Source organism: Peromyscus leucopus, chromosome 6, assembly GCF_004664715.2.
Source record: "Peromyscus leucopus breed LL Stock chromosome 6, UCI_PerLeu_2.1, whole genome shotgun sequence".
Lineage (NCBI taxonomy): Eukaryota > Metazoa > Chordata > Mammalia > Rodentia > Cricetidae > Peromyscus > Peromyscus leucopus.
Genome location: NC_051068.1, coordinates 117,054,384 through 117,077,149, shown reverse-complemented (window position 1 = coordinate 117,077,149; position 22,766 = coordinate 117,054,384). Strand labels below are relative to the sequence as shown.

The 22,766-nt window shown below is 45.9% G+C and overlaps 1 protein-coding gene across 1 annotated transcript in view; it reads right to left on the bottom strand.

The window, feature by feature from the left end:
• Nucleotides 1-21,682, bottom strand: part of Syde2 (synapse defective Rho GTPase homolog 2) — a 34,865-nt gene extending 13,183 nt beyond the window's left edge. The window contains exons 1-4 of the mRNA XM_028876883.2: nt 20,391-21,682; nt 10,683-11,378; nt 7,575-8,665; nt 3,253-3,379 (exon numbers count right to left, since the gene is read on the bottom strand). Of these exons, the coding sequence (XP_028732716.1) occupies nt 3,253-3,379; nt 7,575-8,665; nt 10,683-11,378; nt 20,391-21,570 (3,094 nt within the window). The 5' untranslated portion in view covers nt 21,571-21,682. The remainder of the gene's footprint in view (nt 1-3,252; nt 3,380-7,574; nt 8,666-10,682; nt 11,379-20,390) is intronic.
• Nucleotides 21,683-22,766: the final 1,084 nt, after the last annotated feature.

Sequence of the window (22,766 nt, the reverse complement as noted above, 5' to 3'; positions counted from 1 at the left end):
CGCTGGGGCAAATGGATTCTGGATGAGAAGAACCAGGTCAGATCTTAGGGGTGAGTCACTGAGTTCAAGCTGACGTCAAGGTCACCGGCACAAGGACAGGGGCACATGCCGATTCCCGCCAAGCACTGGAGAGGCTGAGGCGGGACTATACATTTGAAGCCGGTCTGAGCTATTTAGTGAGATGCCGTCTCAATAAACGAGCCACTTGGGATAACAAAGAGCGAAGAAGCTAGTGTTCTGAACTTGTTGTTTGCATGTTATAAAGTCATTTAAAATGATGGAAAACATAACCAAAGATTTAACTAGACAGACTTCACACATTCAATTCTGTACCTGTTCTAAAACAAAACGCTTTGTCTGGAGCATTCCATTCTGTTCCAGACAAAACAACTACTTAAAAACATTAACTCTGAACACACAGTGGCATTCACCTCATTCATCTCTTGTGTTTAGACTCACTTAGCTATTATTTTCCAAAATTTCAGCAGAAATGTGAGTTCATGTAGAGTAAACACATGAGGCAGCTTCATCACTGGCCAATTCCCAAGCCCACAGCACTCTCTCTTTGGAGGCACAGCGGCCCTGTGTGTAATTTATCCCAATTCCAGTGCTATTTCTCAGACAAATCATTTCATTGTTTTTTGTACTTTTAATCAAGAAAGAAAAGAGCTCCAAATTCTTTTGAAAAATAGCTTAGCTGAAATGGAACAGTGCAAATAACAGAGGCCATAACTATGTAGTTTGTGGCTTTAGACTCTCCTATTTAGAAAAGAATGCTACAAACCAGACCTTCACTAACCTATGTTCATGTCTACAAACATTGCAAGTACCCAAACCAAGGATCCCTTCTTAAACAGCCCACGCAAATCACACCTTTCATCTCTAAACACTCAGCATCACTCCGATTTTTAAGCTAAGGCTTCACTGAGACAAAAATTTACTTTTGTTTATATTTCCCTGGAAATAGCTATCTATAAAATTTTCCTTTCATGAATTCTTAAAGTGAATCCTTTGCTAATTTTACAAATTATATATTATCTCATTTTTTTTAAAAAAAAGTAATAAGCCTCTCTTGACCAAAACCTTCGTTTCTGGTTTGTTAAAAATTCACACGACCCAGGTATGGTGGTGCACAGGGGGAAAGGCCGGCTGATCCCTGTGAGTTTGAGGCCAGCATGGTCTGCATAGGAAGCTCCAGGCCAGGCAGAACTGCACAGTGAGACCCTGTCTCAAAAAATAAACTGAGGGGCTGGAGATGATGGCTCAGAGGTTAGGAGCACTAACTGCTCTTCTAGAGGACCCGGATTCCATCCCCAGCACTCATGGCCTGCTCAAGACTCCTGTAACTCCAGCTCCGGGGATCCAACACCCTTACACAGACATGCAGGCAAAACATCAATGCACATAGGTAACAAATATATCACTTCTTTAAAGTTCAAACAAAATACGTGAAATATTCATAAGAAAGGAAAAATATGTTCGTTTGCTTCTCTTAGTAGTGAACTGCTTGAGAGCAAAGTTACATCATTCAAGATGAGGGGAAACACTCCACAGAAATAAAGCCACTCAGCACCCTGAGCCAGAGCCTCAACTATTCCTAAAGCTGCGACCCTAAAAGTAAACTTCAATTACAATATCAATACATAGTAAGTGAATTTCCTTAAATTCTTACCTAAAATTAAATGTGTATAAAATAAGAAAACAAATTAGGAGAGGTAAACATCCCTACATCAAGAAAGAGACAATGTTAAGACAACAGAGCACACAAAACTACCAAGACACACTGCAGACAGAGGGACCCACGGACAAAAGGGTTTGAGGTCAGGTTTGCTGCTCAATAATCTTGGGTCGGAGAGGATCAAGTAAAGGGGGCAGAGGACAAGTCTGGTCAGGAGCTGTGAACTAGGAAAAGCAGGTGAAGGGAACGGATGGGCCTCCCAGGCCTCTGCTTCTGCACTGCCCCCAAACTTCAGTAATGCAGAAGTAAAGCCACAGGGAACTGTGGGTGACAAATCAGAGCCAGATCAGCGGTCTGGGTGGGAGCAACCTCAGACTCCACACCTTTCCCGCTCTCCTCTGGACGCCTCCACACCACAGCGCTGCCTCTCACCGTCCGTAACCTCTGCTGGCTCTGCCTTCCCAAACTTTCTGTCTCCTCCGAACTTTCCAAGGTTCTTCCTTCTTTGCCTGCCAGCAAAGTTTAGAGACTGCTCACGTCCCGTCTTTTCAAACTCTGATGGACAATCCCAGGACGGAATTTTCTGTGCCAGTTACTCGCAAGCTCCCATTTCCCAATGCCTCACAACTGCTGGTACTGTTTCCAATGCTATACACTGGGCTGTAGTCACGACTGGGACACAGAAGTCTTCTCATGCTGGGCATGGTGGCCCTGACCCATAACTCCAATACATGGAAGGCTGAGGCAGGAGGATTGCAAAGTTGAGGCCAGCTTGAGTTACCTAATGAGACCTTGTCTCCGGGAGGGGAAAGGAACGCCTCAATTCCCACTGTGGCTTTCCCTCAGCAGCAGATGAGAACTTTCAACTCTACCCGATCTCTCCATTCACATCTCCCACTTCAAAAAACTCAATGCATCATCTTTCGTAACATTTCTGGAGCTAAAACATTATCGCTGTTCCAACGGTACATGACCAACCAGGTTTCAGAATCATTTCTCTTTCTTGGCTTTGGATGACTGTCACCCCCCCCCCACCAACCCCCCTACCCACCCCCACCCACCCACCCCGCCACCTCATCTCATTACTGTGATGTTGGGAGATCGTCATGGTTCCCTGACCTTCCTCTCTTCAGTCCCCCACATACAGTTGCCAGATTAACTTCCCTCAAAACAGTCTTCAATGACTCCACTTCCCTACCCCAAATCCTTAATGGATCCCTTCTGCCTATTAAATAATCTCAATTCTCTAATCAGATAAGCCATTTTCTTCCCACCAATCACCTAAGTGCCAGTCAAACTGAACTTCCTGAGGCATTTTAGTTCTCTCCATGAAGACACGGGTCTGCTGTAGTGAATTTAATCCGGTCTCACTTCCCCCATCGCGGGCTGTTTAAGAATGGAGCCATAGTTTCATACCTCCCCTCAGAAAGTAACACTCAGTAGTCCATGGGGAAGGAAAGGAAGACCGCGGAACAAAACCAAGTCAGACACAGGCAGGCGAGAAGAGCGGATTTCCACTTCTTTCCCGCAGGTACGGTCTCTCCAGAAGGAACACAAACAGAGTCTATGTTTACCTGTTATCACATTGATATCTGGGTACTGGCTTTCACACAGACCGACAGCTTTGCTATCCTTCTCAAAAGCCTCCCGAAGCTCTTTCTTGACCGCTGCCGAACCACACAATCGGTACAGGCCTACAACCTAGAAACAAAACGCCATGTTACAGAGACGACAATGAAGGAGATGGCATAAATCACAGAAAGCTGGCGATCGAAAACACCCAAACGTCATTGTAACACCTCCAAGGCAGCTTCTGAGATCTCACACTAATTGATCATACAGTGATGGAAAGAAAAATAAAGCCTATTTTAGGTAAAACAGGTTAAAAAAAGGTAAAATAGAGTCTATTTTAAAATTCATATAAAAGTTACATAGTGCCCACTCCAAGACCTACAAAAATGTACTTATTAGGTAAACATTGCCAGTCCTTTTAATTATTAAGTCTTCAGAATTCAATACACACCCAGGGAGAGAAAGCCAACCTGGTCTCAAAAAAAAAAAAAAGAAAAAGAAAAAAACCCTGATTAATCTACTAGATTCTTTTGAAAGATTAAATCTCAAGAAATTTAAGGAGATAGGGATGGGGAGGAGTCCAGGTAATAGAATGCCCTGGGTACAATCCCCAGCACCTCATAAAACCTCGGAGGTGGGGGGGAGGGAGTTGGAGAAGGAATGAATTAAGGAAGTAAGGGGAGTCGCCTATACTTTCAAATCCAAAGGTTATTTTCAGAAGCAGTCACCCTGAGTGGAAGGAACAGTTACAGAAAACAATTTCACAATAACGAGACATAAACAATCCTCGAAGGCTTGAATTAGGAATCTGCATAGAGTATTTTAAGGGATCTAGAAGACGAGGAAGACAGATGAGATGACCAGGCTTCCTGATGACTACTCTCTTCTGAATCATTAAACAGCTAACAGACAACAGCAGAGAGGTGGGCGTGGTGATCCAGGAAATCATCACCAACAACACCGGCAGATGGGATCCAACTCAGACCACCAGCTGTACCATCTGAAGCATGGCCAAAACCTGAATCTACTTCAAGAAAATATTCATGTGAAGTGCGCCTGCCTGCAAAAGGATCAACAACACACAAAGAAAACCAAGGAATGTGCTAGAAAGACACTTCTCATTTTCAAAGTCGTAACTAATACTGAGAACAGCATGTTAGGGCTAGCATACCATCTCAAGAAACATGGTGAAGACACAGGTAGCTGAACACACATGGTGCACAGACATACAGGAAGGCAAAACACCATGCATATAAAATAAAAATAATTAAAAGGAAAATCCAGGTATCTGGCAGACATAAAATCTAGAGAAGCCACCTCTCTGTCATAGTCCTGACTAGCAAATAGAACCCATTTTTCTGGGAGAAACCCACAGTTAAAGAAAGTTTGATATTTCAAGCTAAGCTATGTTTTTAAAATGTATAGGACAAAGAAAATAAAGCCCAAATGATAAATAGGGTCAAGGGAAATGCTTCCATAGTAAAAGAAACCAACTTTCTTATAGTTCTTTTGATAAAGGCCCATTTAAGTATCATAAAATCCTATAAGAACGATTTATACCTACGAACTTGAATATGAAATAAACCTAAGACAGACTAAAGTACTATTTAAGACAGGAGACAATAAGTTGATCAAACGTTTTATCCCCAAAAGCTCAAATTACAAACACAGATTTTTAAAGGATAAAGAAGTAAAGATCAAAGCCAGGCGTTGGTGGCGCACGCCTTTAATCCCAGCACTCGGGAGGCAGAGGCAGGCGGACTCTGTGAGTTCGAGGCCAGCCTGGGCTACCATGTGAGCTCCAGGAAAGGCGCAAAGCTACACAGAAAAAAAAAAAAAAAGAAGTAAAGATCTGATGTGTACATCAAAGGAAGGACATTTAGGATACAGCCCTCAGTTCAGAGGCTGACTGAGTCACAAACACGCTTCAGCCACAGTGGACGGGCCATGACTGTGATCTCTGGAGTGACCTTTCCCATCGGAAGCAGCAGAGGCAGCAGTGTGCAGAGCAGCCACAAAAAGCACATCCATGCCACCTCCTCTCTTCACACGAATCGCAAGAACAGTTAGTAACAGAGGGCAAACGGAACTTGAGCTGTGGTCATGTGCAGCAGGCTGCACAGGACAGGCTTAACAAGCCTCTTAGTCTCTCAAAACAAAAACTTCTTAAAAATATGCAACTTTCTGAAATGATTCTTAGTTATTATTTGATTATGTGTATAGGCATATGCCTACATATATGTCTGTGCACTATGCAAATACCTGGTGCCCAGGGAGGCCGGAAAGAGGGTGTTAGGTCTCCAGGAAATGGAGTTACAGACAGTTGTGAACCACCATGTGATTGCTGGGCATCCAAGTCCTCTACAAGAACAGTCAGTGCTCTTAACTATTGAAGCATCTCTCTAGGCCCGACAGACTTGTGTGTGTGCGTGAGCGTGCGTGCGCGCGCACGTGCGCGCGCGTGTGTGTGTGTGTGTGTGTGTGTGTGTGTGTGTGTGTGTGTGTGTGTGTGTCTATGTGTCTATGTGTCTGTGTGTGTACATGAGTGCAGGTCCTGAAGTGTCAGGGGAGCTGGAGTTACAGGCAGAGATGAGCCACCAGACATGGGTGCTGGGAACAGAACTTGGGTCTTCTGGAAGAACAACAAAAACTCTTAACCACTGAGCCATATCTCCAGCCCCTCAAAATAATTCTCACAGGATACAGTGGTGTACACCTGCTATATCAGTACTTTGGAGGTGGAGGCGCGAGGCTCACGAGTTCTGGGCCAGCCTCAGCTCCCCACCTAGTTTAAAAACAACATATAATTCCAAATGCACTGCCGGAAGCTTTCAGGCCCCAGGAAATCTTTATTTGGTTACAGTCACTTAGTTATCTGTTCTGAGTGTGCACACATGTGCCATCTGTTACGCATGTGCGCCAGTGTGCCATGGTCCACATGTGAAGATCATTTCCTCCTTCCACCATGTGGGTCCCAGGGATCAAATCAGGTCAACAGCCTTTACCTGCTGAGCCGTCTCCCTAGTCCAGGAAAGCTTTCTTAAAACAAACCTTTCTAAACTTTTATACTAGTAAGAATCACTGCTAAAAATAGCAGTCTTTGTTTTTCCTTTTTGGTTTTTTGAGACAGGCTTTCTCTGTGTAACAGCCCTGGCTGTCCTATAGACCTATAGACTCGCTCTATAGACCAGGCTGGCCTTGAACTCAAGAGATCCACCTGCGTCTGCCTCCAGGGATTAAAGGCGTGAACCATCATCACCCGGCAAAAACTTTATGCATCTGCTTTATACACCTTTCAGAAGATAAACTAATAATATAGTACTGCTTGGGCTCCTTATTTTAATTTAAATTGAAAAGTTTCTATTTAATGATCTCTGAGCGTCTACACAAGGTGGGGGTGGGGACAGAAGAGGAAATGAAAAACCTTAGGAATAAAATGTATTTGACTGAAGTTGGGCTGTAATGTGAATGGCTTGCTCCAAAGAGACACCATAAACTAGACAGAATCATGTGTCTGGGTAGAGTTCTTCCAAAAGGCTACACACCCTACTTCTGGTTACCACTTTCAAACTGTGTTACAAATAAAAACAGGTTTTGTTTCTTCTCTGAGTTGCCTTTGCCATCCTATTTTAGAAGTGTGGAAAGATGTTTCTATGGTTCAGAGCAAAGGCTGCTCCTCCCAGAGGGGCTTGGGTCAATTCCTACCACTCCTATGGCCACTCACAACGGTCTGTAAGTCCACTTCCAGGGCCTCTTAGGCCTCCATGGGCCCCAGCACATCATGCAGGCAAAATACCCATACATGTGAATAATAAATTTTTTTTAAAGTAGACATGTGTTCTTATCAGTAAGAGCTTTCCTTATCTCACGTGCGGCCCCAGAGTAAAAGCCGGTAAGTCTGGACTTCTGAAGAATGAACTGAGAGAATAAGGATGAGGTTCATCTCAGGTCTGAAGCCAGATGCTATGACCCACTGTTGGAACGCCCCCAGAATTTCAAAGCACAAAGAAATGTGTCTTACAGGACTGAGCCTTTCTGTGTTATCAGCTTTTCTAGACAAGTCGTTGTAGAGAAACCTAGTCCTTTCTAGTCCTAAAGCCCATGTGGTTCTGTTTCACAACATACACCGTGGAATCGTCTAGCAGGCTCTCAAATCACGGGCAACGAGAGCTACGATGTGAAACATACTCCAAAAACCATGCAATACAGGTCCACCAGGGCTGGGGAAACGTCTAGATTTTTCTTTTCACCCTTCCCTTGAGCTCCTTTTCTCGAGACTTAACAATCAGTCAATAAAGGAGAGAGGAGAGAAAGGGAGTAATACCTGACAACCCCGCCTTTCAATTTCCACGATACATTTCTGTATCAACAGCGGCACCATGGAGCCCACATTTTCTTTCTCCACAACTTTCTGAATGTCAACACCAAACATGACTGATTCTCGGTTTTTATCCAGGCCATGCAGAGAATTCTCCCACTGTTCCATGAGGGTCACCTTGGCATAAATAAGGCCTCTGGGTTCCAGTTTGACAGCCAGGTGATGGGTCTTTGTCACCCTGAATAAAGAGGGCAGGACAACTGTACCATGACAGCACACTCGGTTTCTCCTTGGGGTGGGCTCCCAGCTGAACACCACCAGTTTCAAATGCTGCGCATTTTCGATCTCTATGTTGAAAGTGTGGTCCATGTCTAAAAACGTCGTCCGACAGGTGAGCAAAGCTGTCCTGGCTTTGTTGACCGAGTCTACCTGAATTGCACAAAAGACATCTTTTGAATCTAGCCGGGGTGGCTTTAAGCCCTCTGCGCCGTACAAGTGCACACTCATGAGCCCTGATATGTACTGGGAGCACTTGGGCTGGTCAGCGAAGCTGTAATGTCTAAAGGCGTCTATATCTATTTCATTCTTGCTACAACTGCTTGCAGTGCTTTCTCTCCCTTTTCCAAGTCTGTGCTCGGACGCGTGCTTGCTAGATTTGGTTCTGAGTTCAGGCGAGTCTCCGTCACTGAGGTAACCGCCCTTGCAGGCATACTTGGAGCTCCCAGTGGCTTTCTTCTGGAAGCTCTGCTGAGACGAGACGGTGGTATCGAGATGGTACCGGCTTATCACATTCCTGGTTGGGTTCCCAGAGGACAGGGAAACGCTATGAGGCAGCTGGCGACAGTTACATTTGGACAACGAAGGGGTACCATCCGGACTGCTTATGTAGTGCGAGGCTCCCCTGGCACCCAGCTTCCGGCTGAATTCTGGCAACCTCTTCATTTTCATGGAAAGTTTCCTCACGGTGCGTGGAGATTTTATTTTATCCGGCAAAGACCAAGTCATGGAACCGCCTTTCTTCACAGGGCTGGGGCTTGGAGAAGATGGCGCCAAAGTTCTCATTTCAGTCCTATTGGTAGGAACTAAGATCCCAGGGCCTTGAAAAGGAGACAGGAAAACATCATAAAGAGAAGAGCACCAACTTATTTCTACTCTATAAGCGAGCTGATTCTCATTTTCACATTTCCCTCTGCAGTACACTCCAGTGAGTGCAGATCCTTAAATGGTGGCTTAAGTTTTGGAGGAACTGGAGTAGCCTTTATCTCAGAACATTCAGCTAGAAACAACTCTTAACGTCACAAGGCTGCTCTGTATTTACACCCTCTAAAGCCAAGTGTTACACAGAGCAGTGTTGATTAAAAAAAAAAAAAAAAAAGTTAAAAACCCAAGAAGCCTGTAATTTGGGCAGCAAAGAGGCCTTCTTTGTTTTAAAAGTTTGTTAGGATATTCTATATCAACTAAACTTCCTGGTAAGCTGGTTCTGGCGAAACACTGATAGAATATGTTAAATGATAAACCTTTTCAGTTAAAAAGGACAGATTAATCAATTTCATTTTTGAGTCTGTACAGTTCTTACTATGTTTTCAAATTATTCAAACAAAATAAAAACATGTTCTCAAGCCAGGAGGCGGTGGTGGTGCATGCCTTTGATGCCAGCAGTTGGGAGGCAGAGGCAGGTGGGTTTCTGAGTTTGAGGCCAGCCTGGTCTATAGAACAAGTTCAAGGAAGCCAGGGCTACATAGAGGAACCCTGTCTTGAAAAAACGACCCCCCACTCCCAAATTCAGCATCATCCCAATTATTACATATTCAATTTTCAGATTTTGTCTACTCCTTTAGATAAAGATCTAATAACCTTAATACCAGAATCTAATCTGAGCAAAACGTTTCAGGATTAAGATGAACATGTGTATTTGCTCAGAATCAGTAGATTGAATGACCTTTCTTTAAATGGCTAACATGACAGCCGCCTTCCGTCCGTCCGTCCGTCCGTCCGTCCGTCCGTCCCGGTACCCTAACAACAAGTACTGTTTTTACACAGAAGGAGGACTATTGTAAGTATGCATGCTGAGCTTTCTGGTAAACAGCTAGTAAGGAACGGGGTGCCTGCATACCAGACAAAGCATCCCTTGTACTGCCCATCACCAACAGTCCTGCAGGCTCACTGGTCTAGAGTACGCTGTAGTAACCAGGCCCTGCTTTATGTAACATCAACCAGAAGGGCTGGCTACTCACCGTAGTAAACTGCTCTGGGCTTCCCTAAACTGTTAAGGCATTTAATCATCGGATTCTCTTTACAAACTGATAATAAACAGTCCCTAAGCTGTTAACTGTTAAGATGAAATATTTCATATGTTAGAGATTCTACTGCAGTGAAGAGGGAATTTGTTAAAACACAAAGTGTGGGGCCGCAGAGTCAGCTCAGTGAGTTACGTGCCTGCTTGATGCCTAAGCATAAGAACCTGAGTTCAAATCCTTGGAGCCTGTGAAACGTCAGGTGTACTTATGCGAGTCAGTCATCAGTGTCGCTACAGCGAGCCCGGGTGGGGGTGGGGGGGTAAAGCCCAGCCTGGCACATGCAGTGGTGAACAATGAAAAGAGACCTCCTGCCTCAGACAAGGTGGAAAGTGAGGACGGACACCCAAGGTTCTCTCTGACCTCCACGAGTGCTGTGGCATGCATGTGCCCTGACTCACACACACACAATTGCTTTGATTTTTAAAATTCGAGAGTTCAACTACTACAAAATTCTATTGTCACTGAAACTAGAATTATACCAAACAAATCACACAACAGCTATGAGAAGTAAATATAACATGAAAAATGCTTAAATATACACATGTATGTACCAAGCTAGAGTGCTGGATCCTCTGGGAGCTGGAACTACAGGCGGCTGTGTTGGGAACCGACTGGTGTAGGTGCTGGGACCCAGACTCAGGTCCTCTGCAAGAGCAGCCCACTCTTAACGCTGAGCCGTCGCTCTCCAGGCCCGAAACGTCTTCACTTTATAAGGACAAGGTATAACATACAAACAGCCGACATCATCTGCGTTTGTTTCAGGGACTATCAAAGACTTGACAGGAAAAAGAAAAACCAGGTGTACAATCACTCTTACCTGTAAAAGCAGATCTCAACACCGGGCTGTCCTCTGCCATCATGCCGTCTTGTGTCCTGAGTCGTGACCGTGGCCTGAACTGCTGCCTACCTCCTGCAGAATGGACGGAATCGACAGGATGAATTCCATTTGAGTGTGTGGTCTGGACATCACCTGTGTGGTAATGGGCAGGACACGGCAACTCTTCACCAGGAGGCTCAGCCTTCCTCAGGTCTCTAGCAGACAACATGTTCACACTGAGAGCAGAGAGCTTCACTGTGGCAGCATTCGCCTCCTCAAGACTCAAGACACTTGCTATGCCCAGCTCGTCTTCCTCGGGGATGGGGTTGTACCATATTTCTCCTTCGTCATCAGCATCGTTATCCTCGCTGAAGTCTAACGAGCAGGTTCCCGACACTGGAGAGCTGGCAGCGTCACAGGTCCCATGTGTGCAGCGGTCCTGGGGGGACTTACGGAAAGGCTGCGATGACCCACGTTTGGGGGCAGACACGGGGGAGAGGCAGAAATTCCTTCTGTCTTGACATCGCTTACTCTCTTCCAGACTCTGAGATCTCAGGGTGCTCTGATACAGCCAATTGCGTTTCTTTGAAACGGTGATGTGGTTAAGCGGCTGGTGACCTCTAAGCTCCGCATTATCCTTTACGTCTTCAGGTTCTCTTCTCTTCGAGGGAGAGCCATAGACATTTTCAAATAAGTCTGCTTCAAAGGAGAAACAGAGAACATAATAATGTCGGGTATAGCAGGAAAGGCATGTCACTTCAGACCAGCTATTAAAATGCTTAAAGATAAAAGTGATATTTGCTGTGGGAAGTTCTGTATGTCCTGTGGGAGCTCATTCTCGGATTCCTCGTGGCTTTACCCAGCAGGTCCGCATAGAGGATGATCAGGACCACGGGCCTGAGTGCAGGTGTCTGAGATGATCTGCACTTGGCTGTGCTGGGGGATGGTCTGTATGTCAAATTGCTCTGATTGGTCAATGAATAAAACCTGACTGGCCCGTGACTAGGCAGGAAGTATGGGCGGGACTAACAGAGAGGAGAAATAAAAGAACAGGAAGGCAGAAGGAGTCACTGCCAGCTGCCGCCAGGACAAGAAGCATGTGAAGATGCCGGTAAGCCACGAGCCACATGGCAAGGTATAGATTTGTGGAAATGGATTAATTTAAGATATAAGAACAGTTAGCAAGAAGCTTGCCACGGCCATACAGTTTGTAAGCAAAATAAGTCTCTGTGTTTACTTGGTTGGGTCTGAGCGGCTGTGGGACTGGCAGGTGACAAAGATTTGTCCTGACTGTGGGCCAGGCAGGAAAACTCTAGCTACAGATATTAACTATTTTCACAGATCCAAAGCAAATCACAAAAACTTCAATTTTTTTTTCCACTGAAATAAAATTTCAATTTAAAAATCCAAGTGGGTATACAAGTATTTTGAAATTCTAAGAGGGGGGAAAAATCCCACCAAGCTAACACTGCCTTTATTGTAAAATACGATAGTGCTCAAGTCTCACCCTAAGCAAAATATGTAATTTATAGAAAGTTTCTAAAGAATGCTTTTTTATACAGCAGTATGCTTTAGTTGATATCTGAATAATATTCAACTCATTGTTAAAAGGACCAGAAGTCATGAGAAAGCACAAGTAACATTCTTTTACTTTCATGAAGATTAATTTTTAATAAGTCTTTAAATTTTAACAAAAATTAAAAACTTTAATTAAAGCACAATCATAAGGAGTAGATAAATATTGAACAAAGTAACCCTTCCCCCAATCCAGTGAAGACCTCAGTTACCCACATACGGGTATGTGTCAATACAGTGGTACAATGTTCTAAGAATGCTACATTGCTTGCAATTAAAGAAGTTCATGCTTCCAAAGAGTTGTGTTAAGTGGCAGAGACTAAGCTAAGCAGACTTTATCAAAACAATGGTTCACTGCACAGAAAGCACAGCCACGCTTGTGGAAATCTGGGATCACGTCATGTTTTTAAATTATTACTGTTATTATTACAGTATTATTAAATTATAGTGTTATGACAGTCTGAATGTATATATGGCTAGTTCATCTTGTTACAGCAAATAAAACAATGATTTAAGAGCAGTGATAACAACACATTAAGCTATGAGAAGCTTCGTAACAAACAAAAAGTTAGGTCCATGTATAATCAAGCCTTCCATCTATTGAAAAAAAATCCTTTCAAAATGTATATTTACCATTCTCTTTTTATACCTAAACATGTACCCAAATGCAATTAAAACAAAACCTTCATCACAAACTGAGGTTCAAGTTCAAATATTTCCAGATGCGTAATCTAGACTAGCTTTTTGTCTGTTTGTTTGTTTGTTGTGTTTTTCGAGACAGGGTTTCTCAGTGTAGCCCAGGCTGGCCTCGAACTCAGAGATCTATCCACCTCTGCCTCCCGAGCACTCATTGGCTAGGCTAGCTCTTAAGGGCTCCAACTATGTGAGTCACTGGTCTACTCAATGAGTGACTACTCAATGCAGACAGCAGAGAGAAAGCTGCACCGTAACTCTGAATCCTGCCCCTCTACAACCGTCCTGACGCTGCGGCCCTTTAGTGCAGTTCCTCATGCTGTGGTGACCCCCAACTACACACTTATTTTTGTTGCTACTTCATAATTGTAATTTTGCTAGTTATGAATTGTAAGTAATATCTGTGTTTTCCAATGCTCTTGGGTGACCCTGTGCCCCACAGGTTGAGAACCACTGCTCTACAGCAATTCTGTGTGAGTGTGAGCGGTATCAAAACTAAGTCTGTCTAACCTAACACCAGCCAGCACTCCCTTCCCCCAGACCACACGTCCCACTAACAGTAGGGAAGCGCCTCTCTCTGAACATAAGACATTTGGCATTTTACCTTATAAGGTAGCTGCTCATAAAAGACTGCTGCTATGTCTGAGATACACTGAAAACTGTAAAAATTCTACTCAGAATAGCCAAGTTCTTGTCTGGGCTTACCTGGCTGGTAAACAGAAGAGGCAGCTCTCCAATCCTGACTCTTCCCTTGCAGACGCATGGGAAGAAAGACCATCTCCACCCTCCAGGACTGGAGACTCAGTAAATACCTTGAAATAATCTCCTTCTTAACATTTTGAATTAATGAAAACCCCACTCAAGCGTCTCTCTTTGGGGCTGGAGAGATGGTTCAGTTATAACAGAGTATTTACTGCTCTCGCACTAGACCTAAGTTGGGTTCCTAGCACCCCATCAGGAAGCGGAGAGCCCTAACTCAGCTCCTCTTTTGGCCTCCATAGGCAACAGTATTCACATGGACATAGATACATACACACATAATTGAAAAATAAACCAGGCTGTGGTGGTGCACACCTTTAATCCCAGCACTTGGGAGACAGAGGCAGGTGGATCTCTGAGTTCAAGGCCAGCCTGGTCTACAGTGGGAATTCCAGGGCAGCCAGAGTTACACGGAAGAAACCATGTCCTGAAAAACTAAAACAAAAATAAAATTTATATTTTAAAAAATTGTTTCTTCGGCTCCCTCTCCTTCACGAAATCCAAAGACAACAAGAACAAGGACAGAAGTTACTAGGGCTTTGGGCTCCCAGGGATCACGTGCTCTTGCCCAGTGCTCAGAAATCTAGATCTACCTCACATTTCAGTTCATGTCTCTTATGTAATAACATACCAGATCTGTCTGGGACACTGTTTACACATAGCTCTGACACAATTACGAAGTTGAAGCTAGTAAGTCGCAACTTGTTTATCTTCTCAGAGCTCCTTAACACCACCCAAAGATACATTATTTTGTTCTATCATTGTTTTTCACATAATATACATTCCACACTATTCCTAATGGGCATCAACATGTACTACATTCCAAGGAACTGCAGTAAGAAAAATAAAGCTATTAGCATCTTATATCTAAGCAAGTTGACGTGTTGAATCAAAGTGTAATACCACTAAAAGGTACAACTACATTGTGAGACACTCACTATTTTTGTTATCATGTGTGTGGTATATTAGAGTGTGCAAACATGTGTGTGCATCCACGCAGAAGCCAGAGGCTGGCATCAGGATCCTCTGGAACTGGAGTTAGAGAAGGCTGTGAGCATGGTGAGTACTGGGAAATGAACTGGGTCCTCCGCAAGGACAAGGAAGGCTCTTAACCACAGAGCCTCCTTTCCAGTCCCTCCCATCTTGCTTTATTGAGACAGGCTTTCTCACTGAACTTGGAAGGCTGTGTGTGTGTGTGTGTGTTGTGTGTGTGTGTGTGTGTGTGTGTGTGTGTGTGATCTCCTCTCCCCTCCCTTTTTATGCTAAAAAGTAATGCCTAATTCAACTGCACAAATTTTAGAGTTAAATCTTGATTCAGATCATATATGTACACAAGATGTAAGTAAACATAAGTATGACAAAGTTGCAGGGCAAAAAAGCACTCTATTGAAACTATACCTGTTAGTTGCTATAATTTCCAGGTTCTAACTAACATGATTTCATTTTGAAAATCTGTAAGAATGCAACAGTGGCAATTTTGGGAAAGTTTTTCACTGAGAAAAGCAGGCTGCACAGTAGTAAACTCACTTGAGCCAATTTTATTTTCTCAATAATTATTTCATAATGAAGACAGATGACACAGTATTACCGGGATTTAACTCTGCATCAGCAGACTAAGCAGCTTACGTATTTCATCATTAACTGGGATACAGCATCTGCAGGTTATCTTATCACCATTCTAAAATCTTGGGAAGAAAGTGGTGTCTTTCCTTCTCTTTAAAATCCCCAAATAAAAGCATTGTTATAAGCATCAGACACTGAAGTCTATGCTTAGGTTTTGTTTGTTTAAGAAAACTGAACCTGGGGCTGGAGAGATGGCTCAGCAGCTAAGAGCACTGACTGCTCTTCCAAAGGTCCTGAGTTCAATTCCCAGCAACCACATGGTGGCTCACAACCATCTGTAATAAGATCTGGTACCCTCTTCTGGCCTGCAGATATACATGCAGGCAGAATACTGTATACATGAGAGAGAGAGAGAGAGAGAGAGAGAGAGAGAGAGAGAGAGAGAGAGAGAGAGAGAGAAAAGAAGAAGAAGAGAGGAGAGAAGAAGAGAGAGAGAGAGAATTGAACCAGCGTGTGCATTCCCAGTGCATTCCCAGATAAATCTGAAAAGAGGTGGAGGGTAAGGAAAGACACATTTTCTTTTCCATTCCTTGTGACTGGCAATAAAAACCCTGGGGCAAATGATATGCTCACATTTGAGACTGAAAAAGTAGAAAGGAAAACTTTGAGACTCTTTTCTTTTTTGTTGTTGTTGTTTGTTTTCGAGACAGGATTTCTATGTGTAGCTCTGGCTGTCCTGGAATTCAACTTTGTAGACCAGGCTGGCCTTGAACTCAGAGATCTACCTACTGGGATCTCTGGGATTAAAGGCATGTGCCACCACCTCCTGCCAATAGAAGAAAAGGGGAGAAGAATAAGTAAGTATCGCTGGGGGTGGGGGGACCTCTCTAGTTCAGCCTCAAAGCTCCCCTAGGCCTAACTCCTCAATCTACTCACATTCTGGCTGGGTAAGGGAGTATGCTCACAAAGCCTGCCAAGTGCCTTCACTGTGCAGGATTACTTTAATATTCTCACAGCAGCCCAAGGAAAGCAGCTGAGTATTTTGTCTAAGGTCAAGGAAAAATTGAAAGTCTGTGGAGAAGTCTACAACCTATTAACTACGGTTCCTCCATGCCCACCTCTCTGGCAGATTCCAAAATCTCCAGTACTGATTGGTGGGATCAATTCAGACAACCGCTCAAATACATCACGTTATGAGCACTACCTACTGATTCATACAAGACTGAAGCAGAGAGAACTCTGTGCTCTTCTCTAACTGGGGCCAGTGTAAGTATCAGGTATTAAACAGGGAAGTCTTTCCAAAACTGAGGCACAAGAGAACTCCAGACTCTTACTAAGGAGTGGCCGGCCTCCCGAATGACACCATCTGTTTACTGAAAGCCTGTTAAAATGCAGAAGCTCGGGACCCTGCCCACACTCTACACTCTACGGAGGTTTTCCGGGAATCCACAGGCACATTGTTTGAAAAGCATCCTTCTCAAACAGCAAACACCAAACCTTCTGCAGCAAGGGCCTAGAAAACAGTTCTCAAAGGATCCACGGAAATCTCTTTGATTGGGAGTCACTGACTTATAATAAGCACAGAGCTTTCAAACCAACAGGACACCATTTTCTGCTGATTCTGTAACTCTCCCAAGTTTTCCAGTCACCAGCATCCAGTGTTCCATGGCACTCTTCCAAAACAACAAACAAAAAAAGCTGCACTTGCTTCCAAAGGCCAGAACGCCAAGCTGTCCCACACGGGATTTCAAGCGAGAAGACTCAGAAAACGCTCACATGATGCTACTAATGTTAGGGGTGCTGGGAGAGGGGGAGGGGTTGATGCAAAGACAATAACAGAACCAGAAAAGTAGTGGATGGGAATCTGTAAACTTCACTTAAGACGGTTAAAGATCATACCAGCAGGGGCGTCTGGAGAGACGACTGAGCGATTAAGAGCGCTGGCTGCTCTCCCAGAGGACCTGGGTTCTATTCCCAGCCCCCACTTCACATGGCAGCCAACAACCATCTGTGGGCACCCGGCACACTAGTGGTGCACAAACAAAATAGTCATACACGTAAGATAAAAATAAATAAATCTTAAAAGGGGGAGAGAGGGGAAGGGGGTGGGGCAGAGTCAGTCATAGTGGCACATGCCTTAACCTCAGCACTCCAGAGGCAAGCAGATCTGTGTTAAGTTCAAGGCCAACCTGATCTACATAGTGAGTTCCAGAGCTAAGACTCTGTCTTCAAAAAACAAACAAAAAAGATCGTACAAACCGAGATCTGGGGATGTGGCTCAGTGGGTACAGTGCTTGCCCAGTGTGTACAAAGCCCTGGGCATGATCCAATTGGGTATGGTCATGCACAGATCTGGAGTTCAAAACCAGCACTGGCTACAAAAACCACAAAAAAAAAGATCATGCCATCTAATTCACACTACCTTAAGATTTTTAGGTTGACTCATTAACAGCTGCATACCGTGTCTCTGCTCACAGGAGAAACTCCGGCGTGAAAGAGGCTCAATGAAGGAACAGCCCGAATAGCTCCACCAATGCCCCAAATATATCTCTAAAAATTAAATGCTAATTAAAACTAAGACTTATAATGAAGTACAGTTGGCAAATAAACTATGATTCCTTCATAATTTTAAGGCTTGCAGAAACTTGATAATATTTACTATGTGTAATGACTTTAAATTTCTTAAATAATCATCTCAATTAGGAACAAATTGGCCACTCTGTGAACGCTAACACACTTAAATGCATCAGACTGCCGGCATTATACTTCCAGCAAGAGTTTGTTTAATGGGTCCTGGTGGAGCCAGATATCAAAACCGAAAGCCACTTGTTTCCATGTCATATAGTCTCCACACATTTAAAAATACTCAGATTAGGTGGCTCCATCCCTTACAAGGCTACTATATTCTGAATTGTAATCTTATTTTGAAAGAAAATATCCTTATGAATCTTTAGAAAATGTGGCATAAACCCTTTAAAACACCTACCTTCTTTTGTACAACTAAGAATGGGCTGCTTCAAAACTAGACTTTGTATAATTTTTCAAAAGAAAACAGTTTTGAAATTTTTATTTTATTCTCTTTTTTGTGTTGGGGGAAGAACAGATCTGTAATCAAACCCAGGTCTGGACCCTAGTAAGCACATACTCTACCACTGAGCTATATAAACCCAAGAAAACAACTCAAAAGAGTACTCCAAGTAACATCAACTTTAAGTAAAGGGTATATACAGCAAGGTTGGAGAGATGGCTCAGCGGTAAGGACCATTTGTTCTTGCAGAGGACCTGGGTTCAATTCGCAGCCCTCACAAGGAGGCTCACAGCCACCTATAATTCCAGTTCCAGAGCATGTGATGCCCTCCAAGGCACCAGGCAGGCATGCAGGGCCCATAAATACATGCAAGCCCCTATATTCATAAATCTTAAAAAATATTTTAGTTAAAAAATGAACTAAATTAAATCATCACTAAATTCTTTTAGAAGTTTTAAAGACTGTCCTAGAACCCAGGCCCATCTTCTCTGCACTCTGAACTGTGTTTTATAAAACTCCATCCATCTCCTCAGGCCAAGCCATTTAATGAAATTAATTGGATCAAGCCTCTAGAGAATTCTGAGTCTCTTGGACCTTATATGGAGAGGTTTTTGAGTCCTGAGAACTGAGTTTGAATTCCCAGGGCTGTGTGAATCTGTGTACAGCAGTGATGTGAGTCTGTACACCAGCAAGACACCTTCAGCAAACTCCTTTCTGTTGAGTGACAATGGCCTTATCTTGGATGGGGACAGAAGATGAGAGTAAAACCGCTGTAAGGATCCAGAACGGTCCAGACCAGCACACCATCAAGAAAACCTTTTAACCATCCACATTCTTAGATACCAGAACAACTATTTTATTTTTACTTCCTCAAGAATAAATGTGCCGGGCGGTGGTAGTGCAGGCCTTTAATCCCAGCACTGGGGTGGCAGAGCCAGGAGGATCTCTGTGAGTTCGAGTCCAGCCTGGTCTACAGAGACCCACCTGCCTCTGCCTCCAGAGTGCTGGGACTAAAGGTGTGCGCCTCCACACCTGGGCCGGATGTGTATGCTTTCCGTGAAACCCTCAAATACTTCAAATTACTATTCTTAAAACTCTTCACTGAAAGTTCCTGTATTTAAGGGGGTATCAAGATGCCACTTGGTTTTGATCTGTTTCTTTCACGAGAGAATTTTGATATTTACAAGAAAATTGAGAGATTTCTAAAACTGATAACCTAGACCTTCAGTGATTACTAAAAACCACACGCATACCAAACCCAGGAGCGTGACTACTATATACGGACAAACAGACTTAAAAAGTTTTTTCCTACTATAAATAGTGTTTCCTAAGTTTTCAAGTGACCTTAGGAGCTTGGACATGGACCTGAGTGACGTTTATTTTCATTACAATATCACTACCCCAGGTTTTCTACAAGTGAATGAAATCTTAGCTCTGGGTTTAGTCTGGTTTGTGTGGTGTGTATAACCAGCATGCTCACAGGTATACCTGAGCTCAAGTAAGTGTGAGCGCCTGGGTGAGAAAAAGAGCCTACTAAGTAAAATGACAGTTTATGAACCCTGAAATTCTACCTTGGATCGAATTCAGGTTCACAAACTTCCCAAGTCTTAGAGTTTGCTTAGAGCTACAGAGAAAAACCAAGGCAGTGCCTGCCATTTCAAAACCTACAGAAAAAGCCTGAAAAGAACATTAACATTTACTCACAGTTGTCCTAAGGGAGGAGACACGCTGTCTCTTGGAGAAAAAAATCCGAGAAGGGAAAGGAGGAAAAGCAGGAAGGGAGAAAGAGGAGGGAAAGGGAGAGGGAGAACACTGATTTAATGCATGACATTGGCAGTCACGCGACCGTCTACAAAAACACTAGCAGACCACCTGATAAACACCTGGGCGGCGGTTCTCAACCTGTGGGTCGCGACCTCCTACGGGTCACATATCAACCAACTATTTATGATTCCTAACGGCAGCAAAATTAGTTGTCGAGTAGCAACGAAATAATTTTATGTTTGGAGGTCACACACATGAGTAGTAAAGAGTCGCAGCATTAGGAAGTGGCTCTGGAGGCTCACGGCGTTGCCGGCAAAGTGTCCTACCTGTCAGTGTGAGTCTTTGGTCCGCGGTCATCGAGAGGACGTGGTTTTCATGCACTTTCCAACTGCCCAAATTTGGAGAGGTTGCCTGAGCTCCGGGAACTTTGGGTGCTGTCCCACGAGCACGACCCTTCATCCCCAGGGACAGCAAGCGTCCTTTGTACATCCACCTCTGCAGCTTCTTGACTGTCACCGCGGGTGGCTTGAGGAGGGGAGGCCCCTCGGGACGATCCTCTTGGCTGCTGGATACCCCAGAGGTCACCGCAAGATCCCTATAGGGACGCACCGAGGACCGGCTCGGGTCCTGGCAGATGGAAGGCAGGAGGGCGGCGGAGGCAGCAGCCGAGTGGCTGCCCCGGCTCCAGCCGTCCATCCCACCTCCACGTGGCGGGAGCTCGTCCCTGTCCCTGTGCGCACCGCACGGGATCCAGCTGTCGCTCGCCCACCGCTGGAGCAGAGGCGGCTGGGGGCTGACGCGGAGGCTCTCGAGACTCCTGCAACTGGACAGCCTCATCCGAGGACTCGGCGGCCGTCCAACCCCCGACTCCTTCGGAGGCGACCGGGGCGGGGACACCTGCTGCGAAGGGCGGTCGCCGCCTCGGGGGCTGCAGGCTCGGCGCACGGCTGCGGCGTGGGGGAGAGGTGGCTGCTGGCCCCGAGCCCGGGCTCCCGCGGGTCCGCCCCGCCGCGTGCCCGAGTCAGGGGGCAGGTCGTGCATGGCCTGGATCAGCAGATAATAGGCCTCTCGCAACTGGGTCTGCAGCCTGCCCGTCTCCAGGCGGCCGCCCTCCACCCCCGGGGAGGAGCCCGCCGCTGGGGAAGGCGAGGCCCGCAGCGCCTCCGCCCCCTCGGGCGCGCAGCCCGCGGGCAGGTTCTCGTAGTAGTCGGCGCCCTCGTCCTCCCCGTCGTCGTCGCCGCTGCTACCCTCGGGGCCCGGGATGGCGTGGGCGAGCGCGCGGCCCAGAGCGGCGGCCTCCTGAGCCCCGCGAGCCCCTGGACCCCGCGCGCCTGTGCGCACCCCGGCCTCCCACGCGGGCTGCTCCATGCCCGGGCCCCCGAGCCCGCGGGGCGGCGGGCGTCCCTCGGAGAGCGAAGCCGCCACGGTGTCGGCGCGCAGCTCCAGCGCCCCGGGACCGCGCCGCTCCCGGAGCCGGCCGAGCGTCCTCCGCCAGGGCTCCGCCATGCGCGCCGCCTCAGCAGCCCGGCTCGCCCGGGGCGCGGGGCTGGCTCCGAGTCCCGCGCGGGCGGAGGCGGCGGCTCTCCATGACCGCGGCCGGTCCTCGCCAGCTCCTCACATACTTGGCATAACTCTGCCGCGGCGGGCCGGAGGGGGAGGGCGCGGGCGCCGCAGCGCGCATGCCCCGGAACTGGAGCCGCGACGGGGCGCGCGGGCCGCTCGGCTGCGCTGCGTTCCCGAGGTGGGCGCTCCGGGGGCGGGGCCAGCGGGGCGGCAGGGAGGGAAAGGTGGAGCGGGTCCGGCTGCCACCCCGCCGCCACCTTCCCACCTTCCCCAGCCCCTCCCCGCTGCCCCCCGCGTGAGGCGTGGCTCCGGTGCAGCAAGTCCTAGCTTGAGAGTTAACAAAGACTGTTTGGACGGATCGAGTGTGAGTGCAGGTGTATCGCACTGGAGCGAGGTTCCAGAGATGTTCCGATCAGTTCCCTCCCGCCCCCTCCCCCGAGCTGTTGCAAAGGAATCTGCGAGCCTGGAGAGGTGGCTCGGCTGTTAAGAGCGCTGGCTGCTCGTGTAGAGGACCCAGGTTCGATTCCCAGCCCTGGTGGCTCACAGCGGTCAGTAACTCCAGGACCAGGGGTTTGGATGCCCTCTTCTGGCCTCAGCGGGCACCAGGCATGCGTGTTGTAGACAGCCGTAGACGCAGGCAAAACAACCGTGTACATAAAAATAATGAAAAAGGAAGTTTGCAGCAATTCCTTTTTGATAAGTTTTAAAAAAAAATCCTTTATGTCTTAAATGACCTCGGTTTCCTCTCCTCTAAATCTGTTTTTCTTTCTGCAAAAATGATGAGAGCTCACCCAACGCTAATCCCTACATCAAACAAAACATGTTAAATCGAGCCACAGGGATCCGAGTCCTGGGTACAACTACCGAATTAAAAACACTAGTTTACAACTTTTAAATATAAAAACGCAAATTCTTCGTCTCAATTCAGTGTTAGGAGACAGCTGGATTGAAATAGAGAAAGGGTGGAATTTGGCCCATGTTCAGTGTAGGGATACCAAATACAAGTCCCTCACGCTGAATTGACCTTTCAGTGATATGCGCCAGTGTTACCATCATCCCTGATTTCAGCTATACGTTTTAGTTTTCATAATGCACAAATATCTAGCCCATACCTGCACTTAGTAGGTACTCAAGTCCTC